The sequence below is a fragment of the Apteryx rowi genome, unplaced genomic scaffold, assembly GCF_003343035.1.
Source record: "Apteryx rowi isolate R43461 unplaced genomic scaffold, aptRow1 scaffold_93, whole genome shotgun sequence".
Classification (NCBI taxonomy): domain Eukaryota; kingdom Metazoa; phylum Chordata; class Aves; order Apterygiformes; family Apterygidae; genus Apteryx; species Apteryx rowi.
The window spans coordinates 744348-758673 of NW_020451238.1; the positions used below are offsets into that span (position 1 = coordinate 744348).

At 38.4% G+C, this 14326-nt stretch overlaps 1 protein-coding gene across 3 annotated transcripts in view; it reads left to right on the forward strand.

Annotated features, from left to right (window-relative positions):
* The first annotated feature begins 9 nt into the window (after window positions 1-9).
* MAPK1 (mitogen-activated protein kinase 1) overlaps window positions 10-14326 on the forward strand; it is a 38938-nt gene continuing 24621 nt past the window's right edge. For all 3 annotated transcript variants that reach the window (XR_003257877.1, XM_026091858.1, XM_026091859.1), the window contains exon 1: window positions 10-360. Coding sequence is in view for 2 of the 3 variants with exons in the window: in XM_026091858.1 (XP_025947643.1) it covers window positions 218-360 (143 nt within the window). In the remaining variant the exon portion in view is untranslated. The remainder of the gene's footprint in view (window positions 361-14326) is intronic.

A 14326-nucleotide genomic window follows, 5' to 3' on the forward strand; every position in this document is an offset into this window, starting at 1 on the left:
GTCCGGCAGCGTCTCCTCACAGCGGCGGCGGTGGCGGCGGCGCTGACGGGGGCTCGGAGCCGGCGGCCGGAGCCCCGGAGCGCGGCGGAGCCGGCGACGCCTCTTTTCCTTCCTCCTCATCCCGCATCTCTTTCCTCGCCCTCCTCTTTCCTCCTCACCCCGCCTTCCCCCCCCGCCCCCCCCGCACGCAGTCACCGCGGTTCCCGGCACGGACAACATGGCGGCGGTGTCGGGGGCCGGGGCTGCGGGCGGCGCTGCCAACGCCGGGGGCCCGGAGATGGTGCGGGGCCAAGTGTTCGACGTGGGGCCGCGCTACACCAACCTCTCCTACATCGGCGAGGGGGCCTACGGCATGGTGTGGTGAGTGCCGGCCGCCGCGCCCCGCCGGGCCAGCGCCCTTGCCCTGCACAGCTCCCTCCCTTCTTCCCTCCTCCCTCCTCCCGCCGCCCTGCCCGTCCGCAGCCTCCCCGGGGGCTCGGCCGCGGGCTCCGGCCCGCCCTTGCGGGGGGCAGCGGCCCGCGCCGGGCCCTCGGGGGAGGGGAAGCCCGGGCTCCAGCATCCCTGCCTCCTTCCTCGTCCCCGCTTTTCCCTTCGTGCTGCCGCGGCTGTCCCTCCGGCATCGCCCGTCCCCTCCTCGGCCGCCAACCCCCGGCTGCCGTCGCCTCTCCCCCCCGCCAAAATTCCTGCACCGTGGGGTGCAGCTACGCCTCTCGTTTCCTTTCTGTCGTGTGCTCGTTATTTTTAAATTTTTTTGCTCCTGCCTCTCGGGTTGTTTTCTCCCTTTCTTTTTTCTCTCCTTACAGTCATATTATAGACATTGAAAAAGGGGAAAAGGTCGTAACATCATGCTAACAGCTCTGTATTTCTCTTTGTGCATGTGCTGCATGTTTGTAAGGTCATAGTTGATAAACAAAAAAAGTGAATCCGTGCGTACGAATTGCTGCTCCAGTCTGCCTTTTCTTTGGATGTGTTTGTTGTCTGTGTTGCGCAGCCTGCCAGATTATTGTCTAAATTAACATATATACAGGTGAAAGTTCTGTTCAGGTCTTCTAGTTCTTGATTATTTTATGTCATGAAGACTTATGGTAAGCCTCGCTAAAAAGCAGTAGTATGTGTTTGCTTTGGTTAATATCAGTCTTAAAAAGCTAAACGAATGAACTATAAAATACTGAAAATGTAAGCTAACCGGATTTAGAGTGTGAGATAGGTTTTCTTTTAGCAGCCTGCGTTTGGTGGGTTGAGGTGCGATGATGCTGTGAGATGGTATACCTAGTGACTGGACTATAAGACTGACGTGCTCTGTGACCTTAGTTACAATTTCTAATTCTGTTTTCCCCATTAGCAAAACAGAATAAAGTGACTTATTTTTGAAATAAGAGATTCAAATTAAAACTGTTTTTGTTGTTTTATCAACTTTCTTCCAACACTGTTTCTATTTCTTCAACGTGTTCAAATTTGACCAGAAGTACTAAATGAGGTTTACAGGTTATGACTTGATGAAAGCTATATCAGTGGTAATGTTCTCTCTCTCTGATGTTTAATCTTTTATAAACTTGTGCGCTTCTCAGTGAAGGCTCTTCACAGCATCCGAGTATATGTTACAGATTTTACAGCTATGTTGGATTGTGCTAGCTTATTAAAATGAAGTCATCTTGTATTTCAGAGTGGAAGCTTTCATCTAGGCATGAGATTAGCTGGGAGATAAGCCTGTGTTTAAGTTTTGAATTGCGGCCTTCACTTTTTTAGCTATGGGAAGAACCTTCAAAATGTAAATCAGAAATCCTGTTTGTGGCATAAAAATACCCCTATTATCATTTAGTGTATAAATCACAGCAATATATCCAGTCTAAAACTTGTAGCTTATGGTACAGGCCACATTTTATTACTATGCAACTCATCCATGCTGGGACACCTAAGCCGGTGCCCATAATCTCACTACTGACTGCACTGGTTTACGCTTGCAGTCTGATTTGGAATAGTACTTTCAAGATGTGTGTATAGTCCCACTCATATTAATGGGGTGTTAAAAGTGGTAACTCAGACACTGTGTTAAAGCTAAAATATTTCACCAATGATCAAAGATTACAAGAAGCAGTATGATGGCAGCTCATGCCCTTTTTTGGCATCACTAGGTTAGTATGCAGATATAGGGAAAATATGGCCACTTTCTTCCCTTCCAAATGGTGTGTTATTAAGTTCTGTTACTTAAAATATTAATTTTTTTCTCCAAGACTGGCTATGTAATGTTATCTTTTGTTGAAAAGCTTTTTTTTTTTTTTTTTTTTGGTCTGATATGAATGCTATACACAGTTATTAACAAAAAAAAAAATCTCTGGGTCAGTTGAAATATGCATTTGGCTACTGAGTTTTTCCCCTCTGAAGTTATTAATGTGAAGCACTAAATTTGATATGTTGTGCTCTTAATTGTTGCTCTTCTGCCTTGGATGTGAAATGACAGGGAACAAAGTCTCAATTTGTATTGTATACCTGGTAAGTGTTGGATTGCACATGTTCTAGCTAAATGCCATAGCAAACATAATGCTTTGTAGTGCACAGCATATGAGCTGCTACGGTTAAATAAGATTACTTATCAATCAATGGAGGTGTAGGTTATGCAGATTAATACTAAATGTTTCATGTCTTGCTTTGATTGGTAATGCAGTGAGGATCTGCAGAAGCCTCTCCCTTGTGAGGTGATTAGAGGGCAAGCTATGAGGGTGAAGATGGAGATATTTCCTGCAGCTGCAAAATCCATTTAAATCTGTACGCTTTAATGAAGGAAAACAAAGCAAGCTTCGGTGTTTTTGTTTTTTAGACCCCCAGCTAACGCATACAACTTCAGAGATTCTAGTTATTCTGCCATAAGGCTTGTTGTATGGAAAGCAAGTGACTTAACTCTTAAAAACCTTCACTCTTGTCTGTTTTTCCTGACCCCTATATTTCTGGGGTTTTGAATTTGGGAGTTGAAAACAAGATAAAATAAAATTCTTTTAATTATGTCACTGAATAAAAGGGCAAATGAAGTGTTCTTAGGGTAACATTGTTACAGCCAGCTTCCATTTTGACTTGGCAGCAGAGAATAGAATGTTTGAGAAATATTGATTAGAACATAAAACAATAGCACAAGAAGTAGAGGAAAATGTTGGAATATACTGTACATGAACATTCTCTCATCTGAATTTGAAAGCCCTTAAAGGCATTTAACTGTTTTCTCTATTACAGTCATTTTAAACTTAACTCTATTTTACTCAAAATTCATTTATCTGAGCAGTATATTTACTGCTATGTTGTGGCTGCACTTTCTCAGATTCGTATGCAAGAGGCATATTATCAGGGAAACCTCAATCATAATGTCCTCCAGTAACGTCCTCTGCCAAAAATGTTCGTTCTTTGATATAGGCTTGCATCTTACCCAGAACTTTTGTTGCTGGGGGTGGTGGTGGTGAAATGATTAATAAGTGGATATCCATGTCAATAGCCTTTTCTAACCTATTTTTTGTTTTCAGTCCTCTTGCATGTGAAACTGGGGAATGACCACAGCGCAAATAAAGTTTTATCTAAGATCTTCAACAATTTCTAGGACTGCAATACATTCTAGCAGCTTTGAGCCATTATTTAGTCATACAGTCATGTTTGTTACTCTGAATTAATTTATCCAAATACATGCAAACACTGTGTCTATTTCTCATGTTCTTCCCCTTTTGCTTAAGAGTTGTTTTGAGGGATTTTGGTGTGAAGTTCTTTATGTAATGATATTCTCTGCCTTTCAGTGATATAAGAGACTATTAACCTGAGAGTCACCTAGAACTGACTTTCAGACAAAGTCTGAAAGTTTCAGAACTAACTTGCAGATGCAAGGTTTTGAGATTCTCTCTTCCTCCCCAAGTCTGGTTTTGGGTTTTTTTTTTTTCGGTTTTGCTTTTGGCAGTGCTGAATATAACCTGTTAACACGCTGTACTCTAAATGCACACAAACAGTGATGAAAATATGACTGTGTTGAGCCTTAAATTTTTGGTCGGAATTGTCCTTCATCTATTCAGTCAGTGGTAATTTGACAAGGATGATCATTTGACAGTTTAAAACAAATCATATTTTTGGAAAGAAATAATTAATGGGAATATGATAAGGATGTTCTATCTTGTGTTCCATTTTTTGGTAACCCCTTATCATCACACTTATGCACATGTGAAGCATCACTGCTGCAAATATTATAAGTAAATAATAAAGATGAATGCAGCTGGAAGAAAATCTTGAAGCTCAAATCCTGCATTTCTTGGCTTGGATTTTACTGTGTTGTTAGAAAGACATCTTTGAGTTGGTGATGTTCTGTAGAAGAGTTACGTTTAAAAATTAAGCTAGTCAGTAGATGAACATTAATGCGATATTGAAAAGGAATAGTTAAAACATTTGGCAGTAGTTTTTTTCAAAGTTCTGTTCTTTTCTAATCTCTCATGGAAGTTCCTTTTAGAGGAGAGAAAATTTTATATGAAAATTGAGAAGTATATTCGTAAAGAGATTCCAAATGGAAAAGATTAGGGAGAGATTGCTCTGTAAGATACAGGCATTTATATTAAAAGATGAAAATAGCATTGATTGGGTTAATGACTGCATAATGTCTTCTCTCAAGACTGTCTGAAATTAGACAAAAAGGTAGTATGGAGACCAGTTGTGCCAATCTATGAGGGTCAAATTGGTGATTTGGAGACTGTTTGCTTGGTGGCGAGGAACAGAAGCAACCTGTAATTTTTTTCTGTTAAATATTCCACTGATCTGGAGTGAGTACTCTGTGATAGACCAAATTTAGAGATACCTGAGCTTGCTTATATGTGCTTTTAGGGAGCACAGCTTGGGTATGGGTGTTGATACCTTTTAATTAACATGTTCTGGTCTCTGTGTTATGGAAAACAGTGAGCTGACACAAGTTACCCAGCTGTAATACGTTCTAGTTAGTGCAAAGATCAGAGTAGAAAGTTAGGGAATGTAATTGGTGGCCGGTTATCAGCTTCTCTCTGGGGAAGAGAGACACAGGGGTAAGCTTTTCCCTTCAGTTAAGTCACTCAGACTGCTAGCACTTCCTTAACCTGACGTGGAAACAAAAAAGGAGCAATTAGAGCTGCTCTTCTTCTGTCCCCTGTGATGCAACAGGTGGTCAGTAAGCTGTTAAGCAGGCATTGGGGAAGGGACAGCAACCACTTCTCTCTGTGCATGTTAGAGCTGTCTTTAAGATTTATGGGAGATGAGAGGTAGCATCTTTTCCTGTCTGCCCAAAGTAATGGGATAGTAGCTCAGGAGTTGAAGAGTGCAGCTTAGGGACACTTGCATTTYATAAATAAATACACATTTTCTTAACATAGCATGGTCCAGCCCACAGAAACAGATAAAGATAAATTGAGGGKTTTTTTTAGCATGATTTATTGTGGAAATATGGCTTATGTATTCACATTATCCGTATGTGGTTGTGTTAGTCTGTCTCCTGTACCCCCACATATGGCTCTTGAACCTGTTGCCTGCCTTCCATCAAATTTGACAGATGGTAGAGGTCTTAAATATGCAGACTTCCTGCAGGTTTCTTAAAAGGTATTTTGGTAGAACACAGAGATTCTATAAACTGGTCCACTGAGGAAGAGACTATATCAAGAGGTCAAATGTGAGAAGTCAGAGACTCCCCCAAGGAAATATTACAAATGCCCCAGTTTCAGGGGTGGGTTTATTGGTACTCCCAAGGAAAACAGAAACATGTAGGAAACCAGGCTTTGTTAGTTCGGTGAGCTACTTGTTTATGAGTGGGGAGATACAGCCTGTAGGAAGAGAGTTAACACTTACCAACTGAGTATGTGTACAGTTCAGCTTTAGCTGAAAACTAGCACTTCACCAACATCATAATTTTTTTAATATGTTGATACTTTGTCATAGCTTTCAACTGTGCTCTAGAAAGGGAATTCACTGATCAGTTTAACAGAAATATTTTTTATGACATCTTGCTGTGGAATATTTCATAGAATAATATAGGCTGGAAGGGACGTCTTGAGGTCACATAGTCCAGCCTCCTGCTCAAAGAAGGGCTAACCTCAGAATTAGATCACGGTGCTCAGGGTCTTGTCCACTCAATTTTTTTGAAAATCTCCAAGGATGGAGATTACAGTTTCTCTGGGCAACATGTTCTAGTGTTTAACCACTTGCATGGTGAAATTCTTGTCCTTATATTCATCAGAATTTCCCTTGCAGCAACTTGGGACCATTGCCTCTTGTCCTCTGTACTGTTTGCCTCTGCGAAGAGTCTGGATCAGTCTTCTCTGTAATTCCCCTTTAGGTAGTTTAAGACAGAATGGGGTGCTTCCTCATGCCCCCCAGCCTTCTTTTCTCAAGGCTAAGGAAACCAGTTTCCTTAGGATTTTTTTTTTTTTTTTGTATGTCATGTGCTCCAGCCCCCTGTCCATCTTAATGGTTCTCTGCTGGACTTGCTCCAGCACTGGAAGAGAGCAAAACTGGATGCAGTACTCCAGATGTGGCCTCACAGGAGTAATCTCTTTCCTTGACCTGTTAGCTACATACTTACTAATGCAGCCCAGGACATGGTAAGCCTTCGTCGCTGCAAGCACACGCTGCTAATGGACAAAGTTGGATGTTGTTCTGCTTACTTAAAGAATACTTTTATTTCCACTGAAAGCTAGGTATTTTAGAAAATTTTCAAATGACATTTGAAAAAAAGCATATTTTATTAACTGTTTTTAATGACATTTAAAGTAACAGTTTTGATTTGCAAATTGCTCAGATGAAGAGTATGGTTGTACAAGCATATTTTAGAGTGTAATTTTTTTTACTGTGTGTAATGCAAAGTTAATAGTAAATGTGAAACAATATTTTGTTTCGGGTGATTTATCTCTGTGAAGTCTAGATTATATTGCTTGTTAGTTCATTTATGAAAAATAAATGTTTGCTTGTAGATGAATCTCCCTTTCAGAAGGTGACTTATTTTCCTTTGCTTTAGTACAACTTTTCTGGATGTAAAAAAGCTATTCTCATACTCATCTCTTTCTAAGGTATATTAAAAGCCAAACATGAATTACTTCATTATCAGCTTTGAGCAAATAGATTAATTAGATCCAAGTAATGGTTAATCTGATTAATTCAGTTGGAGTTATTTCATCAGAAATTGGTAGATACTCTGGCAAAATGAGATTTCTCATTCTCCATCACTGTGCAGTAGGTTGGTTTCTCTTTCAAAGAGCATTCCTGTCTCCACCCCTTTCCGTTCTGTTTCTAGTCACTGGGTAAGTCTGCTAATGTAGAAGGAGTATCTCGTACAGAACTGTCTGCACTCTGACTGCTGTGGTGGGACATTTTTAGTGCCCTGTTGGCTGTCTACATGCTGGTTGAAAGAAAGACTTGTAAAATGGTTGCTGTGTTTCTCCTTAGGGCTGATTGCCTTTCAGTGGCATAGTTTACTTGTGCGCATGTTATTTTGCTCCCTACTTTGTTTAGTAATACCTAAAATCATAAAAAGTAATTCTATTAAGGGGGAAAAAAATCTTCTTTTGGAAGTTCTTCTTTTGTATTTTAACAGAATTTTCATAAAATAGTGAAAATGGTGATTAGAATGCAAATGAGAGTTTTTGTTGCATGGTACAAAGTAATTCATCTGTGTTATGAGTACATTTTAACTACCAGCAACTTGTAATTAGACTTATAGTTTATAATATGTAATTACTTCATTTTGCAGTTTTCCTTAAAATTAGCAGCTGTCACTGCAGTACCTTGCTTTTTGTTGGATGGGAAGGCAGTTTGCTCCATGAGATATTGATATGTCCTAAATTAAACTTGAAGTGGTTAGAGCACTCCAAATCATTACTCCCCAAACTGCTTCAGTTGATCAGCCCAGAATTTGCCCAATTTTCCTGGGATTTGTTGTTTTACAGGGTTTAGTGTTGGCATGTCTTTTTTTAAGCATGCAAAAAAATGCCCTGTAAACTGATACTCAAGAGAAGTAACCTCTGGTAGTGGTGAAATTTGCAGTGCTAGTGATTTTTTTTTTTTTTTCAAATGAACTCTAACAGTTAGCTTGCTTTCTTTGCTGCTTGGTGATGCTTCTTACGTTGGACTGATGTTTCTACAGGTTTATGGAACCCCTCTGCTTCTGAGTATGCATAAATGATTTTGTTCAGGGTTTGGGGGGGGGGATGCTTGCTGTTGCATCCTTTTGGAGTTAAACGTCAAACTATTTTTCCTGAAGATTTACATCATGTGGAATCAAAGAATTAAATAAGCTAATTTCTGAAAAATAAAGTAATTGTGTGGATCTTATATTGTCTTCCATTTTGTAAAGCTGCTTTTAGGAAAAGTGTTTGGGATAGAAGAAAAAGCTAGAACTTTATTAGGCAAAAGAGTAAACCTGATTGTCACTTTTGGTTATACCATTACCATTCACAGCTCCTTTGGAAGCACTTTCTCACCCCTCTGAGGGAAAGAAGAAGGATACTTCCTGTAAACATGTAACCTGCTTTGCTGCTGCTCATAGGTTTTTTTCCGAGGATCTGGAGTGATACTAGTTACATAACTGACCTGTCTTCACTTTTCTTGGTTGCTTCTTGTTGCATCTCTGAGAAGTCATAAGCACAGAATGAGGAAGCCAGCACTTTATTGGCTCATGTTTGGAGGTTTAGTTTTCAGGACAATCAGGGTTAGAAACTTAAGCTGTGGTTTTCATGATTGATTTATGCTGATCTAAGCCTGTGCTGCTTCTAAAGGGGCAGCCTTTCCTTCCCTGCCTCAGGTCATGTAATTCCTTCCTCCTCTCTTCTGCTGGTGCTAGTGCTTACACAGCTGCAGAGTTAACTGTGTTGGAGAACTGTTTTAGCTGAAAAGTAAATTCACTTTTTTTTTTTTTTTTTAATAGAGGAAATAATTGCACCGGTAGACCTCTAAAATGGGGAAGACAAGTGGAAAGGCAAAAAGTAGACAAAATAGTAAGACGTAAGAGACTATTTGACAAGTCTATTTTCTGGAGTCTGACCTGAAGTGAACTGAAGTGGCATAAAACAGAGCAGACTAATAGGGTGATTTGGAGTCATAGTGGTAAACAGTTAAAGGTATAGAAGGAAAAATACATATAAAAAGGCACAGGAAATTGAGAGAACTGATGGGTTTCCTGGAACAACTAAGATTGATCAGAACACAATGAAGTTAAGTGACTTCTTTAACCAAACTTAATACAGAATATTGGGTGAAATAGCTAATATTTTTATAATACTAATGTTAAGGTGTAGTTCTAGAATCACCTCTATATTTTGTCTTAATAGGTGCTAACAAAACAACTGATCATTTGGTCTGCCACGCCCAGGATTATGAATTGACTGAGCTTTTGGTGATTTTAATTCATTTGATAGACTTGGACTCCATTTGCCTTGGCTAGATATTTCTGTTCAAAATAGYAGGAATGATCTAAGGAGTTAAACTATGAAATCGTGTGCATAGTAAATAGCTCAGAATTATAATGCTGCAGAAGGTCCCATCAGATTTTACTTTTCTAATTCTGAAAAAAGAAAATTGTGCCTTTGTAACCTACAAGAATTATTTGAATAGACTATCGAAAACAAACCTCTCTTACAGAAGGTTACAAAAGGGACTTAAGAATTCATGGTGTGAAGGTCAATAAATTGTGGTAGAACAGAAACTCCCAAAGAATAAAACCACTTAAGAGCAATTATTCACTTTTGTCATGGTGGGAAAGACTTGGCATAATTGTGCTGGAAACCTTTAATGTTAGGACTGGTATTAAACGATATGGGGAAAATGGCTGAAAAAGTACATGGTAAAGGTGAAGGTAATGCAGTTATATTTTAGTGCAGACTGGAGAGAACTGGGGCAATCTTCGGAGATCTAACAAAGTAATGTTAGCGATCATYGTAATGATCGACCAGTCAGCATTGATTATTTGGGCGCCTTGCTATGCACTTGGGATAAACTAGAGGACACTGTTTTAGAAATAAGGTGTCCCTCCCCTCCTCCTTCCCCCTCATTTTTGGAAAAGGAAAGAAACAATCAACTTTAACAAATACAATCCAAAATAGCATGTTCAGGTCATCTTCCATTAAAAAAAAAAAAAAAAGTAGCAGGCCTTGATGATTTGGTGATGAGCAACAGATAAAAAGGGACTAAGGATACAGATAAATTCATGATGTGTGTGTAAAGTATGACAGTTGCTTTACACAGGGGTCATGATACAAGATTTAGAAACAGCTGTTTGTATTTTCTTAGCCAAAAGCAATAATCTATCCAGTGATCCTGGCAAATCAAAAACCACTAAAAGAAAATAAATGTTCAAATAGCATGCAGTTAGGAATTTTCAGGCAGGGCCAGGTTAATCCTGCTGCAAAATGGATCATATCTACTTTTTAGTTATTTTAATGTTCTCTGTTGCTCAGCCTTCCTTCGCTGCCATTTTTGTAGCATGAAATTTAAAAAAAAAAAGAAAAAAGCAGTGAAATTGACAGTGACTGTTCTGTGCTTACAAACAGCCATCGTTTGTTTTTGTTTTTCTTCTCCTCAACAAAAAGAAGAGTTAAATCTGTGGTCATCCTGTAATTTATAACTTCAGGTAGTTTTCTGATACTTTGTATACAAATGGTGGAGAATTCAGCAATCAGGTGATTGTTTGAATAGCTATGTTTAGAGGGACCCACTGTATGTTTCTCCTGTCTCACTTTCACTTTTGAAAACTTTAATACTGGATATTTCATGGCTGTATGATGGATGAAAGAAGGTCCATTTCCCAAACACTCAGTTTTTTGGGAATACTGTATATACTGCTTGTATCCAAATTTACTCTGAAGTATCTCAGTTTTGAATTCAAGTGTTTTGGCTTTTTCTTTCATTATAGTCTTGCTAGTACTTATATGTATTTCATTAAGACTGAGAAGGTAACACATACTGCTGGCTTTTAATAATCAATGGGGAGTGTCTGTAGCATACCAATAGATAATTCAAAAGTGCTGAATTACAACATATTTGACTCTTGTCCCTCTGAGTGGCATGCAAAAGTGTCCAGTGGTTGTGTCCATAAAGTTATATAATGTTTATGAGGCTTGAAAAACAACTAGAGCCTCAAGGCTGAGGGTTTTTCTTTCCCAAGAATCTAATACTTGAGTATCTCTCTCTTTTCATAGATTTAAGTTTTCTACGTGGTCGAAATTAGAATCTATAAATATAAATCTTTAATGAAGAAAGAGGTAGAAATGTCTTAAGATGCTCCTTTTTTTGTAGTTTATCTGTGATGCATGGTGCAGTAGAAAAGAATATTCCTCATCTCTCTCACTTCCTCCTAACTTTATAAAAGGAGAGGGATAATGACTCTCACAAAATAAAATTCAATTATTAATTCTGTCACCGTTTGTTTTTTATTTTACTGTTCCTTTAAACATTTAAAATATCATCTTCATTATTTCCTGTGACAGAATGGATAGGAACCCTTAAGGTGTAAGGGTGCAATCTACAGAAATGACAAGCTAGATTAATCCTGGATTTATCACTGAATATCACTGAATTTTTATCTAATGCAAAAGCATTATATTTCCTGAATTCACAACTGAGAAGCCTAGGAAATGTTCAGTTATTAAGAACTTCTTTTAGAGAAAGCTAATAAATCGAAAAGAAAACTCTTAGGCAAGAAGCGGATTGCCTTTTTATATACTGAGGCCCATTAAAACAAGGCAAATACACCTTAAATCTGAATATCTGTGTGTTCCTTTTAAAAACAGATGCTGATTTTGTAAGGTAGTAGTAATAAAAAAGGTCTAATGAGTAGTATGCTTATTTAGCTTCAAAAATAATATGAAAAAGTGGAAGTAACAAAGACTTCTAATAACCTTAGATATTTACAGTTGGGGTCAAAAAGTATATTCAGTATTATAAAGTTGACACCTTTATTGGATGTCCTCAAATCTGAAACTCACTTTGACTCTTTTTATCCTTTTTCCAGTCTTTGCTCTTTGAAGAAAAAAAAAAAAATTCTCAGTCGGAATAATCCACTGTAGCTCCCTACATTTTGATCATCTGGAGTCAGAAACAATTATTCTGAAGAAACTGAAGGAGTTGATGTTTGATTATATATATTTTAAAAAAAGAAATCACACCCCATAGCCACCTTCCCCCAGCCAAGAAGTTGTGGCAAATTAATGGAACAGTCCATTATGATACTGCTAGGCAACTATATAGTAATAATGTGTTATTTTTCTTACAGCAGTCTTAAAAATAAGTTTAAGCTATTTTCATCGTAACTTGATAAATGTCAGTATGTTGTGGAAATGTCTACGATTGAGCTAAATGTAGACTCAGTAAAAAAGAGTAAACATCTTTATAGGTTGGCTTGTTTGCTTGGAATTATTTTTCCCTTCCCTATCCTAGTCGTAAGCAGTATTTCAGAGAGATTTTTATCCCTGGATATGCCCTTGGAATCTTGTTACCAYGGCAACACAAAACCACTGATAAAACATCCTTTTAAAACTTCAAATCAGTCTTTTATTTAGAGTTGTAATTAGGATGTTTGCTAGTAGCATTGTGGATTTTTATGTATATGTATGCATATACTAACAGCAGCCTGTAAAACAGCTATAAGGTGAATAATCCTAGAGGTGCTGGAGGAAAAACCCATGATGGGGTAAGCCTTCAGGCAGCATGGTAGAGGAGTGTAATGAGGACGGAGGGTGCTGACAGAGTAGGCAGTTGTTTTTCAATGGTTATATGAAGAAACAGCCCTCTGTGGGATGTAACTACTGCCAGAAGCTGGCTTCTTTCCTCACGGCAGCTGCAGCGTGCTCTCACTTGTTCCAGTTCTGCTCCGAAATGAAACACGTGAAGAATAGAAATGGATGGAAGAACATGCAGCAGCCATTGTGGGTAGAAGGAGCTAAATTTTGGCATTAGTCCCATTCTGTCTAGTGAAAAGCTTTTCTTCCTTGAGAAGGAATTAGTGGGAGACAGGCTACGTAACAGATTCAACTTAATAATTGGCATGTTTTTTTTCTTTAAGCTCCTCAGATATTGCAGTGCRTGTTCTGGTTATTGGACTTGGAAGCAGCCCCACCCTGGGCATTTTAAACAGGAAGTCAGTATCAGAGCAGTAAAAGGATAAGACACTGGCTTTAAAAACTGCATGACACAACTTCTTAGGTTATAAATGCTCATGTATTTATTTTGTATGGCTGTGCAAGATGTTTTATTTATTCAAAACTTTGTAATATATATATACAAGATGCTTAATATTAGGAATGATAAAACTGCACTGTTAGGGCTTGTATTGGTTTTTATGAAGGGTCTTAAGAGTATCTAGATAATAGTGCTATAGCAGGTTGTCACAGGATAGTAAGCACAGCTTGAAATAGGAATAATGTTGTATATATTAGAGTTGGGCAGTGGCAAAATCTATATTTAAAATTATCATGTTACAGATAAATAGCCCTCACAGCTGAATGGTTGCATCAGCTTGTGAGGCTGTACACCATTAGAGGGGAAAGAAGTCCTTCTTTTTGAGTAATTAAAATATTAGTAACTAGCTTCACCATAATGTGAATAACGGAAAACATTAAAAGGGAAAGTTCTATATGCAGTGATTGGTATAAGTTATTAGTAATTATAAACTAGAAGTTATAAATTAGCACTCTGAAGGTTGTTGGTCTGAATTCTTATGGTCAGTATGTGAAGTGTTATTGACGCTTTAGAGATCTTTATCTTCTCGGGAAAAAGCCTTGATAATAGAAGGTTCTTTTCTTTAGAAGGTTGTCCCAGTTAACTGATTCAGAGAAAATATAAACAGTTGTGAGATTTATGTAAAAGCTGAATGTCTAGACAACTAGGTTAGACTATGCACACCGGGACAGCACTTCCAGAATGCAGATCATCTAAATTTAGGACATGTTTGGTGGCAGACAGGATAAATCTGTGGAGCTATTCCTCACTAAACTGTAGGGGGAGCCTAGATGATTATTAGTCATAAAATTAGGTCTCTAATTCTAGCTAAGGTTAAGCAAGATAAATCCTGCGTTAGGAGATAAGTAAGCTTTCTATTAACTGCAGTGAGTTAATGCATGAGAGTTTGGATTTGCATTTTTTATAGTTGTTGTGTTTCATAGGCTAACGCCATCAATGAACAACATGTGCATAAGCAGCATGTTTGTCGGTAAACCTGGTGTTGATGGTAGAAGTTGAATGGAGATTGTGAGGAATAGGAACAGGCTTCGGGAAATGACTAAGTCTTTGACCTATGAAGGACCCAATTGTGTTAGTTTCCTACCTAGTGAAATAAGTATTGCTATATGTGGTATGTGAATGAGAG